General features: G+C 51.0%; 2 protein-coding genes across 4 annotated transcripts; both read left to right on the top strand.

Annotated features, from left to right (window-relative positions):
* The first annotated feature begins 531 nt into the window (after window positions 1–531).
* CUNH1orf53 (chromosome unknown C1orf53 homolog) lies at window positions 532–3115 on the top strand. Its single transcript, XM_042819443.1, has 4 exons — window positions 532–582; window positions 760–1014; window positions 1495–1596; window positions 2886–3115. Exons 1-4 carry the CDS (start codon window positions 532–534, stop codon window positions 2955–2957), a joined length of 480 nt encoding a protein of 159 aa, XP_042675377.1. The 3' UTR covers window positions 2958–3115.
* Window positions 3116–10834: 7719 nt separating this feature from the next.
* Window positions 10835–23335, top strand: LHX9 (LIM homeobox 9). 3 transcript variants are annotated; one of them, XM_042819815.1, is made up of 6 exons: window positions 10892–11008; window positions 12500–12702; window positions 13494–13849; window positions 17831–17836; window positions 18714–18916; window positions 20043–20300. In XM_042819815.1, exons 1-6 carry the CDS (start codon window positions 10892–10894, stop codon window positions 20298–20300), a joined length of 1143 nt encoding a protein of 380 aa, XP_042675749.1. The 3 variants fall into 3 exon arrangements, with proteins under 3 accessions (XP_042675750.1, XP_042675748.1, XP_042675749.1); XM_042819816.1 differs by lacking the exons at window positions 17831–17836; window positions 20043–20300 and adding an exon at window positions 23279–23335 and having other exon boundaries at window positions 10835–11008; XM_042819814.1 differs by lacking the exon at window positions 17831–17836 and having other exon boundaries at window positions 10835–11008.
* The last annotated feature ends 592 nt before the right edge of the window (window positions 23336–23927 follow it).

A 23927-nucleotide genomic window follows, 5' to 3' on the forward strand; every position in this document is an offset into this window, starting at 1 on the left:
CTGAAAGCAACATACTTCGGGCGTATGCCTTGTGCCACACACAAGGGGAAAACATTTCTGGAACTGGCCAAGTCATAAACGGTAACAAACCCTGCTTCCATGTATCCTTATATCCTGCTGTGCCAGCTGGGAAAGTGCAGCCAAACTCTTTGATGGCTGGTATTTCAGCTGGACTGCCCAGATTCAGGGGAATACATGACTTCATATCCAGTTTTTCTTTTGAACAGTTTGTGTTGGGGTCCCACCAGAATTATCATGTCTGGAAAGGCCAAAAAAGGGTGTAAAAAGGCGAGTGCTGCCTGGAAAGGAAATGGGTAAGGAAGCAAGAGGGGAGCTGGGACCTCGGGGCTGGAGAGATGGGACATAGCACGCAAGACTGGAGAAGGCCGAGCAAAAGGCACAAGGCGGGGAGAGGCACCGGGCTCCTGCGCTGCCGGTTTGCTGTCTGCTCCTCGGAGACAGTGGCCAGAGGGAAGGAGCTCGGTGAAACCAGGGCCTCGGGGCCAGAGCTAAGCAGCCCAGCACAGGAATATGGGAAACCGCAAGCGCTTGGTGGTGACTGGGCTGAAAGCACGAGGAGAGGTGTGAAAGGCGAGAGTGCGTCACAGATCTCAAACACCACGTGCAACCTGAGACCGTGCTGAAACACGGAACGGGAACGATGTGACCGTCCATCTGTACACGTTACCCAAACACAGGGGCACAAGGACACACTGCCACCAGCCTTGCCTGTGCCGTCCCCAACGAACTCCTCCACAGCTCTCGCAGCCGCCACCCGCCGGGCACAGCCGGGACTCGGGACCGGCCCCCACTCGCCTCCCGCCCGCCCTCCCCGTGCCCGGAAGCGCACGGCGGCCGTCCCTGAGCGCCCGGCCCGGCGCGGGAGCCGCCACGGGAGCCGCTCGCAGCGCCGCGGCCGCCGCCGCCCGCCCGCCGCCTCCGGGGCGTCCCCCGGCCCCACAGCTGACGGCGCTGGAGTGGCGCATCGTGGAGCTGCACCGGGAGGCGGCTGCGGTGAGAGCGGGGCGTGCTCCGGGACCCTGCGCCGGAGGCTCCGGGCGGGCGGCGCTGGGGCCGAGGGAGGCCGCGCGGAACGCCGGGCCCAAGAAGAGCGCTGCCCCAGGGCAGGAGCCGCCCCTCTCGGCAGCGCCGCGCAGACGCCGTGGGGGCTCCGCGTCCGCCCCGCGCCGTTCCGGGGCCTCCCGAGTGCGGCCCGGCCGGCGGCGGCCGGCGACGGCCGGCCCGGGGGGCTCTGCATGCGGGAGCGTGCGGCGCGGGGCCCGGGGCTCGGAGCGGGCGAGGCTGCAGATCGAGGAGATCTTAAGCGGTGAAAGATGTTAGACACTGTCCGATAACTGCGTGAGATGGTTTACACGTAAAATGCGAGAGGCTGGAATTCGGAAAGGGAAGAGGAAGTAGCGCAGAAAGGGAAAGCAGCCGAAGTGGAAGCGCTGCCTGTATCCGGCCCGGGCTGAGCTGTGTGTCTGTCCCCAGGCGGGCCGGCAGACCTACGTGGACCCAGCCACGGGCTACCAGGTGCTCACCGAGGCTGCCCACTTGCGGAGAGGTAAATGCTGTGGCTCTGCGTGCAGACATGTGAGTACAAGCCGTGTCCCCCAGCCCCGCCTGGGCGCCGTCCCTGTGACTTGTATGTTACTGGTGCTCGGGCAGCAGGAGTTGGTAGCACATCTTGTGTGTTCTGCCCTGCCTGGGAGAGGATCTCAGACACGTTAAGTCTAGGGAAGGTTATTGGCAGAGAATAAAACTATTGGAGCATTTCCCATTGACATTATCTCTTAGAAATAGCATTAAGTGCCCTGCACAGGAGTTATTTGACTGACTTTTAGTTTATGGAAGTTCTGTACCCTTTCACAAGTCCCTCAGCCAAGGGCAAGAAGCAGCGTATCACAAAGCCTGTGTCCAACAAGCATTCCCATTTCAGGGATGGGAGATGGGGTTTGTCTCAAAGATAGCTCTGTTTTCCAGAATGTTGTTTCAAACTTTAGAAGCTATGTTTTGTAGCAAGATGGAGAAGTGACATAAGGTGCAGGATTTGGTAGAACAGTGGCTGAATGTCATTAAGCAATAGGGTCCGTCTGATGAGAACTGTGGATTTACATACATAGATCCAAGGAGCGCCAGTTCTGTCGCTTCCAGTACAGACAAGGCCAAGGCCACAATCATCCCCCAGGCAGGCTCTGGTTACAGCTGTGCCTGAACTTTCATGTGGGTAGCACTCAGGGTGCAGTATACACGGGGCTGGCCATGGTGCATTTAACCTAAAGATCCCTCTGAGAGCAGTGGAGAAAGGGAGTGAGCACATGTGATACACAGTTCAAATATGTGGAGCTGACTGTGGCTCTGCTTTAGCTTTTCCTTTTTAAAGTTGCTGCCCGAGTGGCAAAGACTTGTTTCTTCAGTGAGATCTCTCTCTTCCTATAAGGGAACTGTCAGGACACAGGGCTTTGGGGACAAAGAGTTTAAATTGATCAGAACATGGTTACAGATGTACTGAGAGCCCGGGATCGTGCTTTCTCCCCTCTGCTCCTTGTGCCGTGCTGTGCTCTCAGCTGAGCTATTCTGGGAGCTGCAGTATGCACAGCATTTCTGCAGTTACATACAAAATAAAGAAGTTTAAGAACAAAAGATTGTTCTGGACAGTCAAACCGGAATGAGTTGGAAGGATACATTTAGGAAGTGGTTTCTTGGACGCTAATTAGGACCATTTGCTTGGGGTTGCCATTATTTTCCTTTTAGTCTGGAGGGCACAATAGATCAAATGATTTATATATCATTAACAATTCCTGTTAACCATAAGCCGAGCCGGGCTTTTCCATACTGATTACTAAGTAATGCAATAATGGCTTGTTTTATTTCTTCTGCAGTGTCCATATGAGCAAGTTAACGTAAGAGACCAGTCGAAAAAGAAGCGCTTCAACTCTTTTTTCTATGTGTGACCGTGAACGCCTCTGCACTCAGCGAGAACGGCTGCAGGACCTGAGCACACCTTGTAGCTCCACGTGGCTGCCACCACCAGCTCACTGCCATGCGCCGTGCCTGCAGCCGGCACACGGTGACTGCGCTTTTGTTGCAATAAAGCACCAACTGAATGGTGTGTGCGTGTGTTTTGGCACAGCGTTATTGATCACCTCTCCTCTTTCTTTTGCACTACAAGTAATGGGTTCATCCATTTGTTGGATTGTATCTGGTCATACCATGAATTTCACTTGGAAGGAAGCCGGGAAAGCAGGTGTATGCAATAATTTACATCCCTTGGGTGTATTTATCATCACTATTGCGTACGGTGCAACATGTAAGAAATACTGCTAATTTGGGTACACTCTGGAGTTTGGGTTGATTTTTGGAGGGGTCAGGGACAGCGATACTGAACTGTGTGCTGTGCTGCCTGAAGGCAGTGCTTTCACGGACAGCTGCCGCCAGGGGCGATTTGCTACTAGGGCTGAGCCCAGCCCGCAGCTCCCCAAGGATGCTGCGTCCCTACCGGGTACCGGGGAGCAGCAGACCGGGCCGGGCCGCGCTTCCAGCTGGGTCTGACCTGGGGCAGCCCTGGGTTTCCCCACACACCCATGCTGAGCTGAGCGCCTACCCTGAGATGGGGTGGGAGGAGGACCGGCTGGGCAGATTGGACTGTGTTCTTGAATGATTTACATTCTTCGTATTTGATTGAACGTCTATCTGATCAGTGTCCAAGTTTGTAAAAGGCTTTGGAAGACAGAAATGTTCTGTTTGCAAGCATAATACGAAGTGTAAAGTATGCTACACAAATCTACGAGCAGCCGGGAGGTGCCGAGCCCTCCTGCGCGTTGGACAGACCCTCAGCGGGCGCTCCCCCGCCTTTGTTCCGGGCAAAAGGCAGCCCCTCTATTTCTTACTGCAGCCACTGCTATCTGCGCTGTTGCTCTTACTGCCTGGCACAGCATCTCCCTCAGATCAGCTCCCAGACCGAGCGGCACCGGGACGCGTCCCGCCGCGGTGCTGATGGGCGGTGGCGCTCCAAGAGCCGCGGAGAAGCCCAGCCCCAAGCGGCCCCGGCCCTCTGCCCGGACCTCGCGGCTACGGAACTGGCCGGGGGGCACGACGGGCCGCGCTACGCGGAGAGGCATTTTTCATCCGCGTACTTTCTGACGAGTCGGGAGGTTTCGTTTGGGCTGGAAACTATTGTCTGTTCTCGGTGTCCTATTTTGCTCCAGCCTTGGCTCCGGTTGAACGAAATGTCTCGAAGCCAATTCCAAAAAGATGCTCGTACAGGCTTCCAGATGCTAAGATTTAGATCATCTGAACGTCAGCGCAGCCTTCTGGTAACAGAACACATCCAAATGGATTTCGTTTGTATATTGACGTCCATCAGACGGGAAAGAAGTGCATTTTAGAGCTGAAGTCTGTCCCGGCCGTGTTAGCAACGGGGCTGCAGGCCGGGCGAGGCGAGCCCGGACTCCCAGGGGCACTGGGGGCTGTGCTTGAACGCGGGGCCAGCACCCTCGGCCCGCTTCCCGTCGCCAGCGGGATCCTCCGGTGAGGGGCACGGCGCTGGCAGCAGGTGGCTCTCCTGGAGCCCGGCCCGTGCCCCTGCAGCAGGGAGAGGGTCGACGCCTCGGGCGCTATAGGGAGCGGGGCCGGGCACCGAGCCGCCACGCAACAGCCGCCCCGCCGCCAGCCCGGGCTGCTCTATACCTAGGGCCGCCCCGGCTTAAACTTCCCACTGAGGAGCGATTTACCGTCACCCGAGGGATCAAACCGGCCATGCCCCGCAGCCGGCACAGCGCACCCTAGATCACCTGCGCACTGGGCACGCCCTGCGGGGCTTTCTCCGCTCTCCTTCCGCTAGCAGCGCTGCCCCCCTCTCCCCTTCCGACACCTCCACGAGTGCTTCTCCGGGCGCGCTGTCGCTCCGCGGGACCCCTCTGCTACCCGCGGGGCGGAGCGGGCTCCGGGCGCGGCTCCCGGAGGGGCCCCGCTCGCTGCTTCCAGGGAGCGGAGCGCTGCCTCCGCCCTCCGCCCGGTTCCTTTCCATGAGCAGATCGTTAGCATCCCTTGCCGGCTTTCCTTCTTCTTCTTCCTTCTCTTTTTTTTTTTTTTTTTTCTTTTTTTTTTTCCCCCTTTTCTTTTTGTATGAATAGATCACCAAGCTGGCCACATCGACCTGGCGGTCACACGGCTCAGGGGAGAGGAGCTGAGACTGTCACAGGAGCTCAGAGAAAGCCCCGGGGAAGGCCGGGCGGGCATCAAACCGCGCGGAGAGCGGCTCCGGGTGTCAAACGCGAGCCTCGAGCCTCTATTTTTCTGTTGTTTTGAGTCGGTGGATCAATTGTCATCGGTCCTGTCACCTAAGAAGCAATGATTCCGATTCAACTTGGCATCTGATTTTATTCTAATGGGTTAAATTGGGTTCACTTTTTCAATTATCCCAGGTTTGACTGCGTAGTATTGCATGACAACTCACAGTTTCATCGGGTTTGGCAAAGCGAGCTTGCTCCGCGAGTACGTATATCATATCACATCAGATCAGGCTGAAGTTTGCTGTTTAGCGATTCCATTCTCGAGTCGCTTTTTGTAGAAGTGGGAAGGGTTGCTGCAGTCCGCGGCTGGTTCGGCACGATTCGGGGAAAAAAAATAATGCAGCGAGATGGCAACAACACGGGGTTCGCCGCTCAGCAGTGAATTAAGCACAGAACGAAGCAAGCGACACTATGGGGAACCGCTCACCGCAATATTTTTAGCAGCCTCTCAGCCCTCGCCTTTTTTAAATTTCCTAATATGCTCTTTGCTTTATTAGTTTTATTTACAACCGGCTCCCATTAACACCTCACCTGATTACTGAGGAGCTGAGACAGCTAAGCAGGAAAACCCAGCAAAGCGGCCAAAGCTGGGAGGGAGACGGTTTGGTTTTCATTCGTTCTTTTTATTAATACTTGTTTGTTTTGTTTCGAAGTAAATATTTTGAAGCGGGCAGCAAAGAAAAGGCAGGTAAACGCTTGTGCTGCGGGGGTCAGAGGTGAGAAATTCGCGTCAATTCCGAATCAGAAGCGATGTAGCGAGGGGGAGAGAGGCGAGAGGGGGAGAGGGAAACAATCCTTCCACGCAGCAGCTTGTTTATTTTAATTAACGTAGGGATCCTCCGCCAGGGAGAAGGACCCACCTCCATCTCGCGGCTGAGCACCGAGCCTCTCCCCACCCAGACCCCAGCCCTCGCCGCTCATAAAGGAGGGCACAGTTTGGGCAGAAGCTCCTAAGGTCGCAAGGTAAGGTCCTGCATGAACCCCTGTAAGCGGTGCGGCGATTCAGACCTCACGATGCCATTTGCGGGTGTTCCTTTGCCGTCGTGTTGTGTTTTTTTTTTTAAACCAACAGCCCAGAATGGTGGTTACCCCAGGTGCTTTCGCAGTCAGCGTTCGGTGCGGGTGTTTTAATCCTGACAAACAGTAGTCTGGGAAGCCCGAGCCGTTCTTTTTAATAAATACGGAGCTGTGTTCTGTATTCCTTTTTCTTTCTCATCTTATTTTTTTCCTTCCTACGAAAGGCTCCCCTTACCTGCCCGTGAACGTAGCCTTTAGGAGCATCCTTCCCAAAAGCAGCTAAACACTGTACTTTCCGACGGCTAAATTACACCCGGAGTGCGCGTTCGATGGGGGTTACCGTTAAACCGCGGAGGAGCTGCCGGCTGCGCTCCGCCGCGGTGAGCAGAGCCGCTGCGCGCACATCGCGATCCGCAGCCCTGCTCGCTGCTGCCTGGCCGAGGGGATGCGTCCCTGGCAGTGCCACGCTAAGCTCATCGCGGTCGGTTATCTCAGTATCACCTCCTTCGGCAAATGAATACGCGGCTCAGTGCGCGTTTTCGGATTACCGGGCGCTCTGAGTTTTGCTTTTTTCGGCCCGATGCTCTGTGCTGGTAGCCCCACACGTGCCCGAGCAGCGCAGGCCCGGCCAGGAGCAGCGGTGCGGGGTGTCGCGGCGCTGACCCCGAGCGGCTCTGCTCCGGGGGTGCGGGACTGGAGAGAGGCGGTGACGGTAGAAGTTATTACGGACGCCAGAGGGGAATTTGAAACAGTACCAAGATATTACATATATATATATATATAATGCAATCAATTTAAATGCAGAAAGCAACCTTGGCTACATTTGGTATCACCTACGAGAGAGTCGACTTTACTCCAATTCTCTGTTTGTGTGCCCGATTCCACGGGGCGACGAGGCGGAGCGGCAGTAGCCCCGTGCCCCGCAACGAGCTGGCAGAGCAGAAAATAGCGATAGGTTGTGAACCTAGACCCGGCTCCCAGCGCCCGGCGCGGGCAGCAGCACTGCCATTCGCTGTCGCCGTTTCTGCGTTCGGATCCTCCGGACGCGATGTGCCGGGCAGTGCCAGCGGGGCTCGGGTGCCAGAGCGGGACAGAGCCCTGTGCCCTCCCGCGGCCGTGCTCCTGGCGCTGGCTCGCCAGGAGGGGGGGCGGGCTGAATCAGACTCCTTCTGTCCCCTGCTCCCTCCCCGCCGCAGTGCCCTCCCCTCTCTTCTAATTATTGCTGGTTAATTATTAATTCGCATGTAGATGTTGTCCTAAATTCCCCGAACTGAGCGCAGGATCGTTCACGCTGTAATAGGCTTTAGCTTGGAGCCCGTGGCCGAGAAGAATGAGAGCTCTATAGCGGAGCGGTGCCGGCATCGCGTGCCGCAGCCCGCCCGGAGCGCAGGGGGACTGCGGGGGGGGAGGGGGGGTCGGGGGAGGGGGGAACTGATGGCAAAGCCAGGCCGGGGAGGGCGGGCCGAGCGGCTGCGGGCTGTCCCGGGCTGCAGAGTCCCACGGCCGAACCCCCCCCTCCCTCCATCTCACTGTTCGGGACTTTTGCAAAGGCCGAGCACGTACTTAAGGGAAGGAAAAATCCTGCACTGACTGAAACACCTCGAACGTTGCCCATCTGATGTCTTCCCAAAGCGCTGCTGCACCCGCAACGAGGAGCTGCATTCGGAGGCCAAGTGCTAATGCGAATGGCTTCATAGGAGATGAAGACCTCGATTTGGGCTTTAGATGCTCCGTTGCGGGCTATCCTACCCAGCTCGAAGGGCAGCGGCTCCCACAGAGCCCGGCCCGGGGCGCCCTCACCACCCGCCCACAGCGGAGCGGTGCCAGGACAGCGATCCCGGTGTACCGGGAGCTGCCGCTGGCTTTTGGAAACGGAGAGCTCACGTCTGATGCTAGCAACAAACTTTTGATGTCCCCTTAAGTAAGCAACACATTCATCAGTAAGCGCTTTAGAAACCTCCGGCCTCCGTTAGCGGAGCGGCGGATCCGTAACGCTACCTGATGGAGCAGAAAGGAAGGGCCCTCTCATTAATTAAGCGCGCCCGCCTGGAGGAGGTTCCGTCGTTCCTGACATTGCTTACAAGCCTGCCCAATTATTCCTGACGGAGCCGCCGAGCCCGGGCGGAGGTGGCAATGCGGTACCGACGGGCTCGGCGCTTTCAAGGAGCGGCTCTCGGCCCCGCACCCGCGGCACGTCGCTGCCCAGAGCGCCCGGACCGGCAGGGACACGCAGGAACCGCGCAGGGAGGACGGGGTTCGGGGATGCCAGAGCATCGCCTGTGCTGCACGGCGCGGGGGGAAGCGCGGAGCCAACGCAAAACTGTTCTCTGCTCTGGGGCAGGCAGCGATCCCCACAAAATAGCTGGACGGGAATAAAGGAACATTTCGTTGGGAGAAAAAAATAACAAACAAACAAAAAAACAAACAAACGAAAAAAAAAAAACGCTAGCAGCAAATCAACCCAAACCCTGAACGTGCCACCACAGTGCAAATATTTAACGCAATGACTAAACTCGTCTCTAGAAGAGATGTTGCCCTCACCGCAGGCGCCCGCCGGGCAGGCGCAGGGCTGCGCGCAGCCGGACGGCCGTGTGCCGGCCGAGAACTCCTACCGAGGGCTCCCAGCCCTCTCCCCGGCGCCGGCCGCCCGCGCTCCCCGCTCCCTCCTTCCTCCCGGGCCGCTCCGCTCCCATGAAGTGGCTGCGCGGCCCGGCCCGGCCCGGCTGGGCTCTGCCGCAGGGCAGAGGGGCACTGAGAGGGAGGGGGCCCGGAACGGCTCCCGGCCCCCGGATCGAATCACCTCCTTTATTTTTTCCTGATGGCTCATTGTGCTAATTGACTTGTTTTCTCCAAGGAAAGCCCATTTCTCCCTCCTCCTTCCCCTTCTACAGTTTTTTTGTTTTTGTTTTTGTTTTTTTTTTTTTTTCTTTTTTTTTTTTCTTTTTTTTCTTTTTTTAATTTAATTTTTTTTCTGTTTTTTTCATCTTCAACCGGGACTGCTCTGCAGGACTCCACGGCTGGTGGGGGGTTTCTGCCCGTTTTAAGGGAGATTCCCTCACCCCTTTGAGCTTCGTCGATTTTATAGCTATTACTCTTATTAAAACACACACGCACATACAACGCATTGATTTCCATCCAAAAGGGCTAATTACATTACTTACAGTAAATAGCAGCCCTGCTGTCCGGAGTCTAGTGTGCCAACAGAGAAAAAAAATCCCGGCTTATTTCACTTGATTGACTTCATCTTTGTGTGAAATTGTGTTTTATGAGCTGTATTCTGGCACTCGGAGGAATGTAGCAACATTCAATCTGCAAATAACATTAATTTTAGCTACTTAGGGAGAAAGAGAAGGGAGGAAACCCGCCTCCTGGATCTTGGGTTACAGGGAAGAGGTGACTCGAGGAGCCCCCGAGGATGGCTCTGGGATGCTTTGCAGAGGAAGTGGGGGCTGGGGCACTCCTTGCAGCGGCCGCGCTGGGGCTCGGTGTAGAGCGTCCCCCAGGGAGTGGGGAGCGCGGAGCTGCCGCCAGGAAGATCCTTCGGTAGGGATCGAGGTGTCAGGAAACAGCCGGCAGCTGTTCCAGGGAAAGGCGAGGAAGAGCAGTGTGAAAAGTAAGTAGGAAAAAGGGGAGTGGAGGGGAGGGAGAGCAGGAGAGAGATTAGCCAGGAAGGAATGCGCCTCCCGGACCCCTGCGCGCGATGACCGCTGGCAGCCGGAGTGGCGAGGGACGGGGGGAGGCGAGGTCCCGTTTCGGCTGAGGGCGGGGGGCCTCCCGGCGGCGGCGGGGCGGGCTGTGCCCGAGAACCGTTCGGGACCCGAGCGGAGCCCCCGGCTGCCGCCGCTCTCGGAGCCCCGATCCCGGGCGCGGAGTCCCCGCTGTACGGAGTGGCCCCGGGGAGCCCGGCCCCGCCGCCGCCTCGCGGGACTCGACGTTTGGGGGAGGTAATAAAGCCCACCCCACCCACAGGCCCGGCTGCGATGTTTGTCGCTGCTTGCCCATCACTAGGGGTTGAGAGGAGTATGACAGGTCTTTGTTGTCTGAATAAAAATCAGTGGCGGCTCAAGGGAGAGAACTCCTCCTACTAAATTATCAAAAATGGGCTGGCTTTAGTCTCTTAACAAATTGGACAGAGCTCCGGAAGGCAGCAGTCCCAAATCCAACCTACAGGCACTGGGAACTTTAAAGCAACCAGGGACTGCTTGAAAATAGCACTTCTTTTTGCTTTCTTTGTATTCAAAACTATATCCTCTCCCGACCGGTTCTGCCGCCCCAGGTCCGAGTCTCTCCGGTCAGGAGCCCCGGCTCTCCAGAACAGTAACAGATCCTTTAGCTCGTTTTTCTTCTTTGATTTTTCAAACTAATTATTATTACGTTTTCTTCCCCTTGTTTGTTTTCCGCACACCTTCAGGAAGCCCTCGGTGCTTGAGCAAAGAGAAGCTCCTATTGCAACCTCCTTCCCTGTGCCGTGCGCCTCGGTGTAAACATTTCGGATGATCTAAAGACTCTGGGGTCTGTATATGGAAATAGTGGGGTGCAGAGCAGAAGAAAATACTTGTCCTTTCCGTCCCCCAGCCATGCTTTTCCACGGGATCTCCGGAGGCCACATCCAAGGAATCATGGAGGAGATGGAGAGGCGATCCAAGACCGAGTCCCGCCTGGCTAAAGGGGGACAGATGAACGGCCGAGAAACGGTAAGAAAGCAGCCGGCCCTCCCGGAGGGGGGATCCCTGCGAGCGTGGGCCCGCACGGGGCAGTTCGGCCTCGGAGAAGGGAGCTTGCCTGCCCCCGTCCTGCCCTGCCCCTGTCCCGCTTGTACAGCCCCGACACTGTTGCTGTAGCGCAGGGCGCTGCGTGTGTAGGGCTCCGTTAGTCGTTTGTTTCACAACTGCTGCCGCGTGTGCTTTCTGGAGTAAGGGGCAATGCGTGAAATCGCAACAGGGACTTTTGTAAAGCCGCTGCAGCAGCAGCCCGGTTCGGCCGCCGTGCCCGTGGGAGAGGGGCTGCAGGCAGGCTGCGAGGCTGCTCGCACTCCGTGCCCCCCGGCACCTTCGGACGGACCCGCAACCCGCGGCCGCTCGTTGCTCGTAACCATTTTTGGTCTCGAGTGCGGGACCGGTACGGAGGTGCTGCTCTTTCCGAACGCAGCGCCGGCCGGTTATTCCGTTTAGTAGCATCTCCCCTTTCTAGTGCCGGGTCCGAGGTTTTCATTAATGTCACGGCAGATGGAGAACGGGATCCCTTTCTTCCCAACTTTGTGGGGCTTCCGCCCTCCGCGCACGAGGAACAGCGCACAGAGTAGCGGCCTGCAGCCCGCCTTGCCGCTTCAGCCGCGGGGTCTTCTCCTCTCTCTTAAATAGCTCCCGCTTTGTTCAGCGAGAATTTGCAATGTAAATTCCACTCGCTTTTTCAATTGCTGTAAAAGGGAGCGAGGAAAACGACTTCAGATTTAAAAAATGAACGCGGAGTCGCAACTTTAAAACGGTTGCGACTTTCGAACAAGAAGTTCGGGGCGTTTTTTTCCCGTCCGTTTCTCAGCAGGCGCCTCTCGCAGCCTCCCGGCCGAGCTTTTGTTGCCGCGGTTCCTCCACCCGCCTTTGTCCCGAGCGGCGCTCCCGGAGCTGCCCGGGAACCCGCACCGCTTCGGGCCGAGAGACGCGCGGTGGGGCTGAGCCCGGGCCGCGTCCCTGCCCGGCGGGGCGCTGAGCGTCCTCCACCACTGCCCCTCGCATCGCCACCTGTCACCTTTCTTTGATTTCTGCTTTAAAGTGTTTGGTTTTGCCTAGCACAGGGTCAGGCTGTTCTAAGCATGGAGAAAATTTACCAGAAAATTGATTCAAGCATGCACCCTCTGCCATAAACTTCTAGTGTGGCAAAACGGTGTTTCTCTACTTGAAAACGTCATTCTTCGGGAGCATTCTAATATCAGAATGTGAAAGCGATGGGGAAACTACTGACTTAAACTTCAGAAACCCTAAGAATCTGCTTTTCTCCCCTCGCTGCGGCCTAATCAGCAGCTTTCACATACTGCAAAGACACGAGCTGGTTAGGAGCGGTGTGACGAGACAAACGCGAAAGCTGAACCCCGGTGAGCTGAACTTGGTGGCCCGGGCCCGAGAGGGTCCCTTTGTGCAGCCCCAAGGCCGCCCCGCTCCGTGTCTGATCCCTGCGCTGTTGTTTTGCAGAACATGCCCCCCATGAGCCCAGAGAAGCCTGCTTTGTGCGCCGGGTGTGGAGGGAAGATCTCAGACAGATATTACCTGCTGGCTGTTGACAAACAATGGCACCTCAGGTGTCTTAAGTGCTGTGAATGTAAACTGGCTTTGGAGTCAGAACTCACCTGCTTTGCCAAGGACGGCAGTATTTACTGCAAGGAGGATTACTACAGGTACAGCAATCAGTTCTCACGGGTTCAAAATCACGTCCCCTCCCCAGGCATTACGAACCGAACCGCTCTTTTCTTCCCCACGGGAAGCTCGCGAAGTAGCTTTTTGCGGCCAGCTACCCCCTCACGCGTCCCCTCACAAAAGTCTCGCGCGTTTACCCACCGGGCGGGCGGCCGGGGGAGCCGAGCACGTGGCGGCACGGGAAGGGACGAAAGAGCCGAGCCTCGGGCTCCCGCCGCTCCGGGTAAGCGCAGGAACGCAGCCTGCGGCCCGGCGGAAACTTTCCCTCCGACCGCAGCGCTCCGCATCCCCGGCGCGGAGCGGCCGAAGGGCGGCGGACAGCGGCGAGGCCCGCACCGTGCGGAGCCGTGCCCCTCGCCCAACCCCGAGGAGACGGCGGCTGGGGCTGAGCGGGGGCCGTTCGCTCGAACGTTTCGGCTCCCCCAGGGAGCCTCCACTCCTCCGCGGCCTTTCTGGTCTCTAAACGACCGAAAGGATGGGGCCGCTTCGTTTTCTCCCCTCCCGCGTTTCTCTCCGCGCTCTGGCGGCGGGGAGCTTTTGCTCGCCGCAAGATCTAAGCGAACAGGTCAACCGGGCGGAAAACTCTAGGCGTTTGCCCGACGGCAGCGGTGCCGGGTGTCTGCGGGGACTGCGGGAGCCGTCCCGGGGCGGGGAGGGACGTGCGCGGCCCCGGGCTCCTTGCCGACCTCCCGCGGCAGGAGCGAGGCGGACAGCGCCGTGGCGAGGTCTTCCTTGACCTTTCTAGTTGATGCCCACCGTTCGTTTCCCTCAGAAGGTTCTCCGTGCAGAGATGTGCCCGCTGCCACCTTGGGATCTCAGCCTCTGAAATGGTCATGAGAGCCAGGGAGTCGGTTTATCACTTGAGCTGCTTCACCTGCACCACCTGTAACAAGACTCTGACCACGGGCGATCACTTTGGCATGAAGGACAACCTGGTTTACTGCAGGGCCCACTTCGAGTCCCTTTTGCAAGGAGAATACCCCCCTCAGCTGAGCTACACCGAGTTGGCAGCCAAAAGTGGAGGGCTGGCCCTGCCCTACTTCAACGGCACGGGCACCGTGCAGAAGGGGAGGCCCAGGAAACGAAAGAGCCCTGCCCTGGGAGTGGACATCGTCAACTACAACTCAGGTGGGCAGCTCACCCGGCTTCCCCCCCCCTACCCCCCACCCCGTCCTCGGCTCGGAACGCTCTCGGGCTTCCCCTGGGCCGGGTGGTGTGTGGGGAGCTCAGCCGGGCCCCGGCTCGCGTAACTATTGGCAAATCAAACCAACGGCTCTCTGAGGGTTGGAGTTTTGCAGGAAAGCTAACAGCAGCCCTCCTCAAAGGCTGTCTGTGCCCATTAATGTCAAACACTCAAACTTAGCCGCTTACCAGGGTAAAGACAAAAACAACAGAAAAAGCAGAGAAACACCACACCTTTCTCTATAGAAACCTTGGAGATACCGTTGCCATTATTTGTGTTTCATTAATGAAAACACTTCACCATTTAGATTTCAAAGTATAAGAGTCCAAAAGGATCAGAAGAAAAAAAAAAAATGTAGAGCAAAAGAACGCTAGAACGTGGCCAGCACGATGTGCAGGCAGTCAGAGCAGGTCTCCGATTCATAGCACTGAACTCTCCAGGCGAAACAATCCCGATTTACTGGCACATAAACAATCAAACTGCACAAGAGGCCAACGAATAAATGTTGTTCCCCATAACGAAGCCTTAACAAATGTAATTAACAGGAACGGTTTCTGCTCTCTTAACGGTAGGAAAGAAACGAGTGTCGGACTCTATTAAATTTCCTCTCTTTCCGCCACTTCAGTACCCACGCCGTGCCCGAGCACCCCGTGCTAGGGGCTGGAGGGAAGGGAGATTTACGCTCTATCAGGCGCTTTAAGAGGAGTTTCGTTGGAAGCCGAAAGTAGAGAGGACAAACCCGAACAGAAAGCCCCCGCCTCCCCAAAAGCTTGGGGAGGAAGAGCAGCCTCCGGAAGGGGCAGCGGGCAGGGAGCGGGCAGCGGCTGCCCCAGGCGACGCGGCCAGGGAAGCTCCGCGCCGGTTTCAGCCCCCTCCCTCCGCCCCAGTTCGGGCCGCTGCTCGGAGATCCGTGAGCAGCCCACGGCTCCCCCCGCGCAGACTGCAGCCCTCCCCGGCACGTCCTCTGGGGCTGCTGTGAGACGGGCCGCGGCTGGGAACGGGGTGGCTGTGCGAGGCTATTTCATCTCCTCTGATGCGTAGACCTTGGAGCTGGGGTAATCACTGCGCTAATTGTTCCTTGTTAATTGAAGATGACATTGGAATCCCTGGCTGCGGAGCGGTTTCCAATCAGTCCTGAAAGCTGCTAAAGAAAAGTGAACCTGTGGCACAGCCCCGGTTCATTCAGCGCCGGCCCCTGGTGCGGGGAGGGGGGGGGGGTCCCCGTCTGCCCGCTCTCTCGAATTCTCAGTTGGCCACCCGAATTCCCCAGGTCCCCAAACAGAATTATTTCTACGGATAAGTTATCATTAGAATTAGGATCAGAAATGTTGTGGGTATGATAAGACACCCCTGACGTACTCAACAGAGACGTTACTTGTGAATGCGGTCACAGTTTTTGGGTGCGAGTCCTGAAAGTCTCCTTCGTTACAACCACAAGGGTTAGAAGATTCACTGACTGCAAAGCGAGATTAAAACCCACTGCCCACTATAAAAATATAGCCCATTTCATTGAGGTCTCACCTAATTTTGAACAAACAAACAAAGAAGACCGCTCTAATTTGATGTCTTACGGTTCATGTAGATGGCTGAGGAATTTGATCTGGTTGGGCTGTATTTTTTGCTTTAAGCGTTATCTAGCAGTGTCCAGTACTTACACACGGTCTTGAGAAAATACAGCCTGCAGCAAAAGCATGCATCTGGTGCAAACGAGTCCAGCCCATTGACCTGCTGTGCTGCAGATCCAAGGGGAGGAAAACAAGCCTCTGACAGTTATGAAATGAGTTGCAGTGGATGGAACTATTTCTTGAAAGAGGAGAAAGATAAAGTTTCTCAATAATTGGCAGCCACTTCCTACACGCGTTTCCCATCCTTTGCCCTGCACTCTGGCATCCTCCCTTCCACATCCCATCTCCCAGGGATAGCAGCCTGCTGCACGCCCGCACAGCCCCGCATGCCTCACACCCTGCAGCCCCCAGCACGTTTGTCCTGGACCGTGTGCTCCACGCCAGCCGACTCTGCTCATGCCGAGTGTGCTCCTACAGCTCCCTGCTTCCTGGGAACAGGGCACTTCCCTCCCCAGGTAAAGCGAGGTCTGACGAAGCTGGCTGCATTGGGATGGCAGGCCGTTACAGAAACAAATCAGATTTCTAAAGCCAACCGGTGCAGCTGACCCTGATTAGGCCAACAGCCCCACAGAGCTGTGTGCAAAAATCCGCATAGCCAAAAACAGCCCCCATGATCAGGCTCAGACCTGTGCATGAGTTTTGTTGTGGAGGAGCCAAGCATGGGGCTAGGGTGGGAAATGGGCTTCTGCTGCGGCACCTACAACAGCTTTTCTATTTTGCATGTTGTTTAGCAGTTTGATTTCTGCTTCTCAGCTGTAAAGTGGAAACAACAATAAATAACTCAAAATGTTGTGAGCTAAAGCCATTCGCGCTTGTGAACTGTCTGCAATTAATGTGAAAAAATGGAAGAAATTATTCAAAACTACTTAAAACATTCAAAGCTTACTCTATATTACCTCTTATATCATAGAATTGATATATATTTTGAGGCAACTGTGTTGACTTACAGCTCACAGGATATAGAAATGAGAGGGTGAAGAAGATTTACCTAGGAAAATATTTTACACAGCTGTTGCTCCAAGAGCTGCTTACTTTACTTCATAATAAATATGTGTGTGTGAAAAACTAAGAAGAGTTCACTTGAAAAATTCTTGGCAGTAGGAAGCAAAGAGTTCTAGCTCTTTCCAAAGCAAAATTAAATTAGCAACTCCCTGATCCCATTGCAATGAAATAAGCAACAATATCTTGCCCAATTTTCTGCTTTCTCCTGGTTCTCCAGGCAATGGTATTAAGTTCTGCAGGATGATGTGGCAAAGCCACACAATGCTGTTTCACCCGTGTAAAAGGGAGATGGATCTGATCACTGCATGAACAGGGGTTGTCTGAGAATGCTCCGAGCTCCATTCTTACTTTCTCTTGAAAATGAAAGTCCAAACAAAGTAGAGCACAGATGAAAAGAGAAAAAAAAAAAAAAAAAAAAGCAGCAAGCAGGACAGAGGAGCGTGAGGAAGTTTGCTTTGCTGCCATACCCCTGAATGATCCAGGAAAAGAAAACACACAAACAGCTTACAAATGTCTGATGGAAAACCTGAGGTTTGAATCTGGTGATCTGCTTTATGGCAGCTGATGAGTTACTGCCCACACAATTTGGCTAAAGGCAGTGTGACTACCTGTGAAAACAAGGAGTAAATGTAAATCCCAATCTATCCTGAAATTGTTTTTAAGGTAAATTTCGACTCCTGGTGCTTTCTGAAGTGTCAGTTTGCTTTGTTTGAAAGTGCAGATAGACTTCTCACAAAGACTAGAAGCAAATCTAACTATAATTAAATATTCACCTGATTTTCTGTCAAAGCGTTGTCTTAACAGTGTCTGTTCATGTTGACTTGTCTTATAATTCAGAAGAGAAAACACCTTCAAGAAGCTTTCTATTTTCTCTTGGTTTCAAGTTGGTTTGCCTGTTTTTAGCTCTGTCAACATCAGTGTCTCTCTATTGTCTTCTCCGTCTTTCTCTCCTCTCTTTTTTGAGAAATTGGGATCAGCTTGCCCTAGTAAATAATCCTCTATCTGAGAGCCAAGAGCTGTTCAAAAATTCAAATGATCAAGTAATGAATCTTGGTCTAGTTTACACACATTCTGACTTCTTTTCAATTCAGTTCAGTCATTAGTACTCCTTGCTATGATTATGTGTTCAATCTTCTCCTGTTTAAGTGAGCTATCATTACAAAGTGGTATCCTGAAAGTAATCCAATTGTTTTTAAGCCAAAGAGAAAAAAACAGGTGTTTTTCTTCTTCTTCTTCTTCTTCTTCTTCTTCTTCTTCTTCTTCTTCTGTTTTTTCCAATATTGTCGTGTCTTTCCCCAGTGCTAAGTGGTGATGCTACAAGTCCATGAATAGCTGCCACTCTAGGGTACAAAATCACATCCAGAGAAGTGTAATCTGGAACAAAATAGTCTTTCACAGATGCTTTGGAAATCTGGAATCAGAGAAATTGGGGAAAGTCTTTTAAATTTTGGAGCCACTATTTACTTGGTTGCTTGCAGGAATCTCGTTAATCAGTACCAGCTAAGAGCTGCTGCTGGGTGGGACTGAGATGGAGGGCCTGAATCAAGCCTTGACCAACTACTTTCTAGAGATGCTTTACAGAGGAAAAGTTTCCAAGAAGTTTACTTAAAATCTCAGGCAGAGTCCAAAACCATTTATTTTATCAGCAAAGAAATCCAGATTTTCTGCTTTCCTGATCAACTGTCATAACAAACTTTCCTGCTGTACATCTTTTTTAAAGGTACTTGTGATTTGGAGGAAGGCTTAGGAACGTTCAGAATGCTGGCTTGACCTTTATTCTTCTCTCAAGCTAAGAGTGTTTCAACGAGTGAGATTTCAAAATCTGAATGAGATTTCAAATGACTCTTTGGATGCCCAAAGCAAAACCATCACCACAGGGAAAAGACTTGTTTGAAAATAAATGCCAAAGAAGAGATAACTTTCTATGCCTGCCCTTAGTAGGTAAAGGCCTAGGGGACATAGCATGTTTTAAGTATAAGAAAAGGTCATCTTCTAGTTCTTTTTTGTCTCATCTAATTATCACATCTATACTTAGTCTTGCACCATGTTAGCGCTTCTTTTCTTTCTTGCTCTCTAGCTTGCTTCCTTCCCCCCAAATAGTACCTTAGCCATGATTGTTGCCTTGATTCCTTTATCATCCACACGGCACAGCCACTAACTCGCTGCTTGATTTATCCAACAGGTTGTAATGAGAACGAGGCAGATCACATGGACAGAGACCAGCAGCCTTATCCCCCATCCCAGAAGACAAAGCGCATGCGCACCTCCTTCAAACACCACCAGCTTCGTACCATGAAGTCCTACTTTGCTATCAACCACAACCCAGATGCCAAGGACCTCAAGCAGCTTGCCCAGAAAACAGGCCTGACCAAGAGAGTTTTGCAGGTAAGAAGCCACCATCGCAGGCTTGACAGAATTTTCCCCTACTGCTGCCAGTCGATAGCATTTCCCATATGTGTAACAAGAGCAATATATAAATACTTTTGCTAGTGTGTCCCTAGTGGGTGTGCAGAGGGGTGTGGTATTACATGACGGGAGTGCCAAATGTATACCTGAAGGCAGCCAAATACTGAAATGTGATTTATAAGTAGTTGCATCCTCAAGATGAGGAAATTGTCTCCAGAGTCTATGACCTGGGGGACATCCTGGGATCTGTAGTCTCTATGTGCTGACCTTATTAAGGACAGAGGTAGCAAATCTACTCATTTTACACATAGTGGGTGAAGCCCTTGGGCTCTTGAGAGGCAGTTAACGTGGCCCCTCAGTGAGCAGATCCTCAAGATACAGGACGCAAACTTTGACCAGTACGATCTTCCAGGATCAGCCTGTTCCCTTTTACTACCAAGGGCCTCCATAGCAAAGTTACTTCCCTGTGAAAGAGCTCAGCAAATGACATTAACAAAATCTGCGTAATGGTGTGTGCTAGCTCAGAGAAGTTAAAGTGAGGTATGTGTTGCAAGCTGTGTGCAGAGAAGGGCACTAATCTAGGGACAAAGAGAATCTATTAGCAGTGATTGCTTATCTGTATTCCAAATCACCTAAAACACTTTCAGTGAACCCTGCCAAAGAGAAGGACTAGGTAACCGATATCAACAAGCTGCATGACAGGGACAGTGTAATTTCCCCTCCTTCCTTGTCAGTCTTTTAAAATGATTAAGATAAACTTTAAGCCTTAGCCAAAATCTGCTCGTTCACTCTTTGCCTTCATCTTTGAGTCTCGACCCTAAAACTCCCCAGGCGAAATGAGCACCAGTGGCCATGCAAAACGTTGCCTCTGTCGGGCGAGTGAGCGAGCAGATTTCCCAGGACTTGGCACTGGGCCTCGGGCCTTGTGCAGGGCCTGCCTGTGAGCCGGTGCCACCAGTAGCAAGCCAGGCTGTAGAGTGATGTGGGCAACTTGCCACGCAAATCAAACATCAAAAAGATGACGTAAAAGCAAGAACAAAGACATACAAACAATCAAACAAACAAACAAGCATCGGTAAAGAAATCCATTGGGATTGGTTTGCAGGTTTGGTTTCAAAACGCAAGAGCCAAATTCAGAAGGAACCTTTTGCGGCAGGAGAATGGGGGTGTCGATAAAGCGGACGGCACCTCACTTCCGGCACCGCCCTCCGCAGACAGCGGCGCTCTCACTCCACCCGGCACTGCGACCACTTTAACAGACCTGACCAATCCCACTATCACTGTAGTGACATCAGTGACCTCTAACTTGGACAGCCACGAACCCGGGAGCCCCTCACAAACTACCTTAACGAACCTTTTCTAACATTGCCGTTTTTTTTTTTGTTTTTTTTTTTAATATTACTCTTCTTCTTTATTATTATTATTATTATTATTATTATTTTGATTATTTTCAAGCCTTTTTTTTTTTTAAACAAAATAACAAACCCACAAAATATTTGGGAAAATAAACAGCTTGATGTGTAGCATCTGCAGCCACTTGGCAAATGAGTTTGAAGTAATATGTTGCTATAATAAACGAACATTTATTGTTGATAAATTGTACTCAAATTTTTTTAATTCATCAGACAAACGAAGAGAAGTTCTGAGTCATTCTAATAAGTGCCTCTTAAAATTGTATGTTACTTATTTCCACAATCTTGAAAAAAACATGAATACCACTACGACTACAAAGCCCAAAAGTTTCTTTCCTCTCCCTGATAATCAGCTAAAAGTCAGTATAATCATAGACAAAAGAATGCTGCTTTCACGATTGTATGTTCACTTCCAGAACCCGAGATTTCCTTTTATTTTTATAACACATCTAAAAGTTTTGTACGATTTATTTTTTAAATGTAGACAAATAAATACAACATGGATTAAATCGATGACGTAGCCAGACTGCAAGTCCCAGTGCTTCTTTGCAATGCTTTAGGGCCATGGCCGACCTCCTGGGCACGCTGGGAGCCCCACGGGGCCCAGAGCTGCCCTTCAGCCCTGCACCCGGCCCACACCGAGGGCTGCACCTGGTGGGGGCCTGGAGTGGGGCCCATCCAGCACAGCTGAGGATGTGGGTCTCCGAGCTCACCTCTGCGAGTTATGGAGGGCAAGGGTGGGAAATGCCCTTGCGGAATGAGCTCGCTGCTGTTAAGGGTATTGTTAGAGCAGAGCAACAGCTCGAGGTGGGAGTCCCTCTGATCTGACATATTGCACAGGGAGGGGTTTTCCTTCTGCTCTGCAGTCAAATGGCACAGGTTAAGAATTAAATTAAAAAAAAAAGGGGACAGTTTGCTGCTCGGCCTCCGTGCCGTACTACTAAAGCAAACAGGGGTCGTCCAGCTACTTTAGCGAGCACCGAAATGATTGCCAACGATGCACAAGCATGTGTACTGTTAAAGGAGCTTTTGATAAATCACAGTTTTTCAGGGAAATGGAAATAAGCAAAATATAATTTATTAAGATGTTTAAGGAACATGATTTTAGTACGATTTATTCATTACTATTTTGAATTTACTGTAGCTGTTTTCTGGGATTGTATCAGACTCTTTGTTTAACACACAAACTTAAAATCTTTAGTTCCTTGCTATCTTTAACATACGCTTTACCTTTTTTTTAACTTTGTATAGAAGGAAAAAAATGTTAGCAAAAATTCTTACGAAATTGGGAATTGGCAGCGGATAATTTTGAAGCAGATAAACTCAGAAGCCTTGTGGATGCTGATCTCAATACATTTCTTAGTTTACAATAGCAAACTTTCTTTTTTTTAATTTTATTTAAGCTAAAAGTCTGAATGGTCTGGGCAGTGGTGAATGTTCATTTGTATCCTTTTATTGTAGTTGAACACCAATTAGATTGTGGAGAGTCTCAGAAACAAAACCGAACAAAAACCAGTCAAGATCTATGTCTTGCTTTTAGTGGATTGTTAAGAATAACTTTGCACATATACCCCACTTTTTAGACACCATCAAATCTCTTTTTTGGTGGTCAAAGTGGCTATTTAATATATTTTAAAGGTGTCCTTTTTGGCTGTATAAATGTGTGGTTACATATTGACAGTTCACTGCCCACATTAAAGTGCATTATTGTAATTTTTGCTCAGGGTTTTTAGAAAATTAGCACAGAAAAGTAGCTTATTTTTAAAAAAAAAAGATGATGGAAGAGATGTTAACACTGTAATAGAGGAAAGGTGTGTTTGCCATTATATATTTAGCAAGTATGGTTATCATCTTCTACGGATATTAAATCTTGACTTTTCCTATTTCTATTATCTTATGGGCATTTACCACTAACCAGACCAAACAACCTTGGTAAGGCTGAGATCTTTATTAATACACTTTTACAGGTAAAAATATTGATACTTATAAATTTTGTTCTTTGACAGAACAATATATGGTACTAGAGATCTACTTTATTAAGTAGACTAATTAAAACTCAGTTCTACTACGTGCCTTATGATATACCTTGGGAGTAAGTTTGTGAAAAATCAGGATATATGTGTTGTTTGTTAAATTAACTGTTTTAAGCCCTTTTGACACCTCACTAGTTTTGTACTGTTTTACCTCTTATTTCTGAAACTCTTTTTATGGTGTATCCTGTTAGAGGGGACAAACATGTCATAGAAAGCAGTTGTGCACTCTTTCAGATATAGTTGATAAATCCAATAATCTTATATATTGAGCTTCGTGTTTATAGTACAGTAAGTGGTCTAGCAAAATTGTCCATGTTTCTTTGTTTATTGATAAATGCATTGTATAGAAACTATTTCCCCTAAATATTTATGGACCAAACAATTGTGATATATCCTATTAAATTTGTGTGAATAAACCATTTTGAATCTAAGGAGTTATTATTTCCCATCAGTTTTTACTATCATTATTTTTTAATTTAAAGCCTACATGTTCCGGAGTGTCTCTTTGCTTTTACGGTACCTGCGAACAATTGGTGTTAAACATGCAAACACGGCCTTTTAAGTATTCTAAAGTAGGGTCCCTTCTTAGGTTTTTGATTTCTTCCTATTCAATGTATGTGCTACTGCTGGTGCAATTTAGATGTTAGCCTCTTAACCCCCTTTTTTGAACATGCCAAGTAATGCCCCACTGATTTGATATGGAAACTCCAGCATAGGCTTCTAAAAAAGTCAGAAAGCTAGCAGCTAAAGTAATTGCATGACGAATATAACCTAAATAATATGATGAAATGAAGCAAGATTTAATGCTAGGTGTATTGAACACAAACTAGAATTGCAGACCCCGAAAAGCCAGGTTGCTCTGTAGTTTAATAAATTGTCACTATGATTTCTTTCAGGGAGAACAAATCATGGGGCATTACAGCCAAACATCCCGACGTTTGAAAATTCCCTAAAGTATTAAAAGAAGGGGAAAAGTTTGATCGGAAATCCACTGCAGTGAAGACAAAGACAATATTAGGTTATGATAATCATACATTTAAAAATCTATCGAGCCAAAAAATAAAAATAAAAGACTTGATGTCATTTCCTGAATGTTAACAAAACATATGTTATTTTATGGTGTCTAATTAACAGAACTGGAGGCTTCAACAAATTGTGTGGTATTAAAAACAAATTTAGAGAAACTATGTATAAAACCAGAGCAACCTGGCAGCAATCTACCCAGCCCATATTCGAAGAAAACTTTTCTTTAAAAATATCACATTTGTCAAGCACAAGTACTTGTAAAATAAAATCTGAGTGCATTCATTCCACTTGCTTGCTAGTGTGTACCAGTCATACCTGTTGAATGGATTTTTGTAAATTCAAAGAGAACTTTTCACTCATTCCAAATCATAGGAATCAAAACCCAGTAACTTTAGTACTATTGTTTCTGAATCCTTTTTTTTTTTTTAATGAGACAAATCTGCATGCACTTTTCCATCTGTCACATATAGTGTACATTTCTGTATGATGAATTTCTCTTTGATGTTTCTTGTATAATAG

The sequence above is a fragment of the Centrocercus urophasianus genome, unplaced genomic scaffold (assembly GCF_019232065.1).
Source record: "Centrocercus urophasianus isolate 14NV4802_14NV808 unplaced genomic scaffold, USGS_Curo_1.0 seq_18, whole genome shotgun sequence".
In the NCBI taxonomy this organism is placed as follows: Eukaryota; Metazoa; Chordata; class Aves; order Galliformes; family Phasianidae; genus Centrocercus; species Centrocercus urophasianus.

What these genes read in the sequence shown, in the direction of transcription:
- CUNH1orf53 (XM_042819443.1), top strand. Translation starts at nt 532, where the DNA reads ATGGGAAACCGCAAGCGCTTGGTGGTGACTGGGCTGAAAGCACGAGGA. An exon ending in GGCTGAAAGCACGAGGAGAG is followed by an intron (nt 583 to 759) that starts GTGTGAAAGGCG and finishes ACTCCTCCACAG; the next exon opens with CTCTCGCAGCCGCCACCCGC. An exon ending in TGCACCGGGAGGCGGCTGCG is followed by an intron (nt 1,015 to 1,494) that starts GTGAGAGCGGGG and finishes GTCTGTCCCCAG; the next exon opens with GCGGGCCGGCAGACCTACGT.
- LHX9 (XM_042819814.1), top strand. Translation starts at nt 10,835, where the DNA reads ATGGAAATAGTGGGGTGCAGAGCAGAAGAAAATACTTGTCCTTTCCGT. An exon ending in AGATGAACGGCCGAGAAACG is followed by an intron (nt 11,009 to 12,499) that starts GTAAGAAAGCAG and finishes GTTGTTTTGCAG; the next exon opens with AACATGCCCCCCATGAGCCC. An exon ending in CATCGTCAACTACAACTCAG is followed by an intron (nt 13,850 to 18,713) that starts GTGGGCAGCTCA and finishes TTTATCCAACAG; the next exon opens with GTTGTAATGAGAACGAGGCA.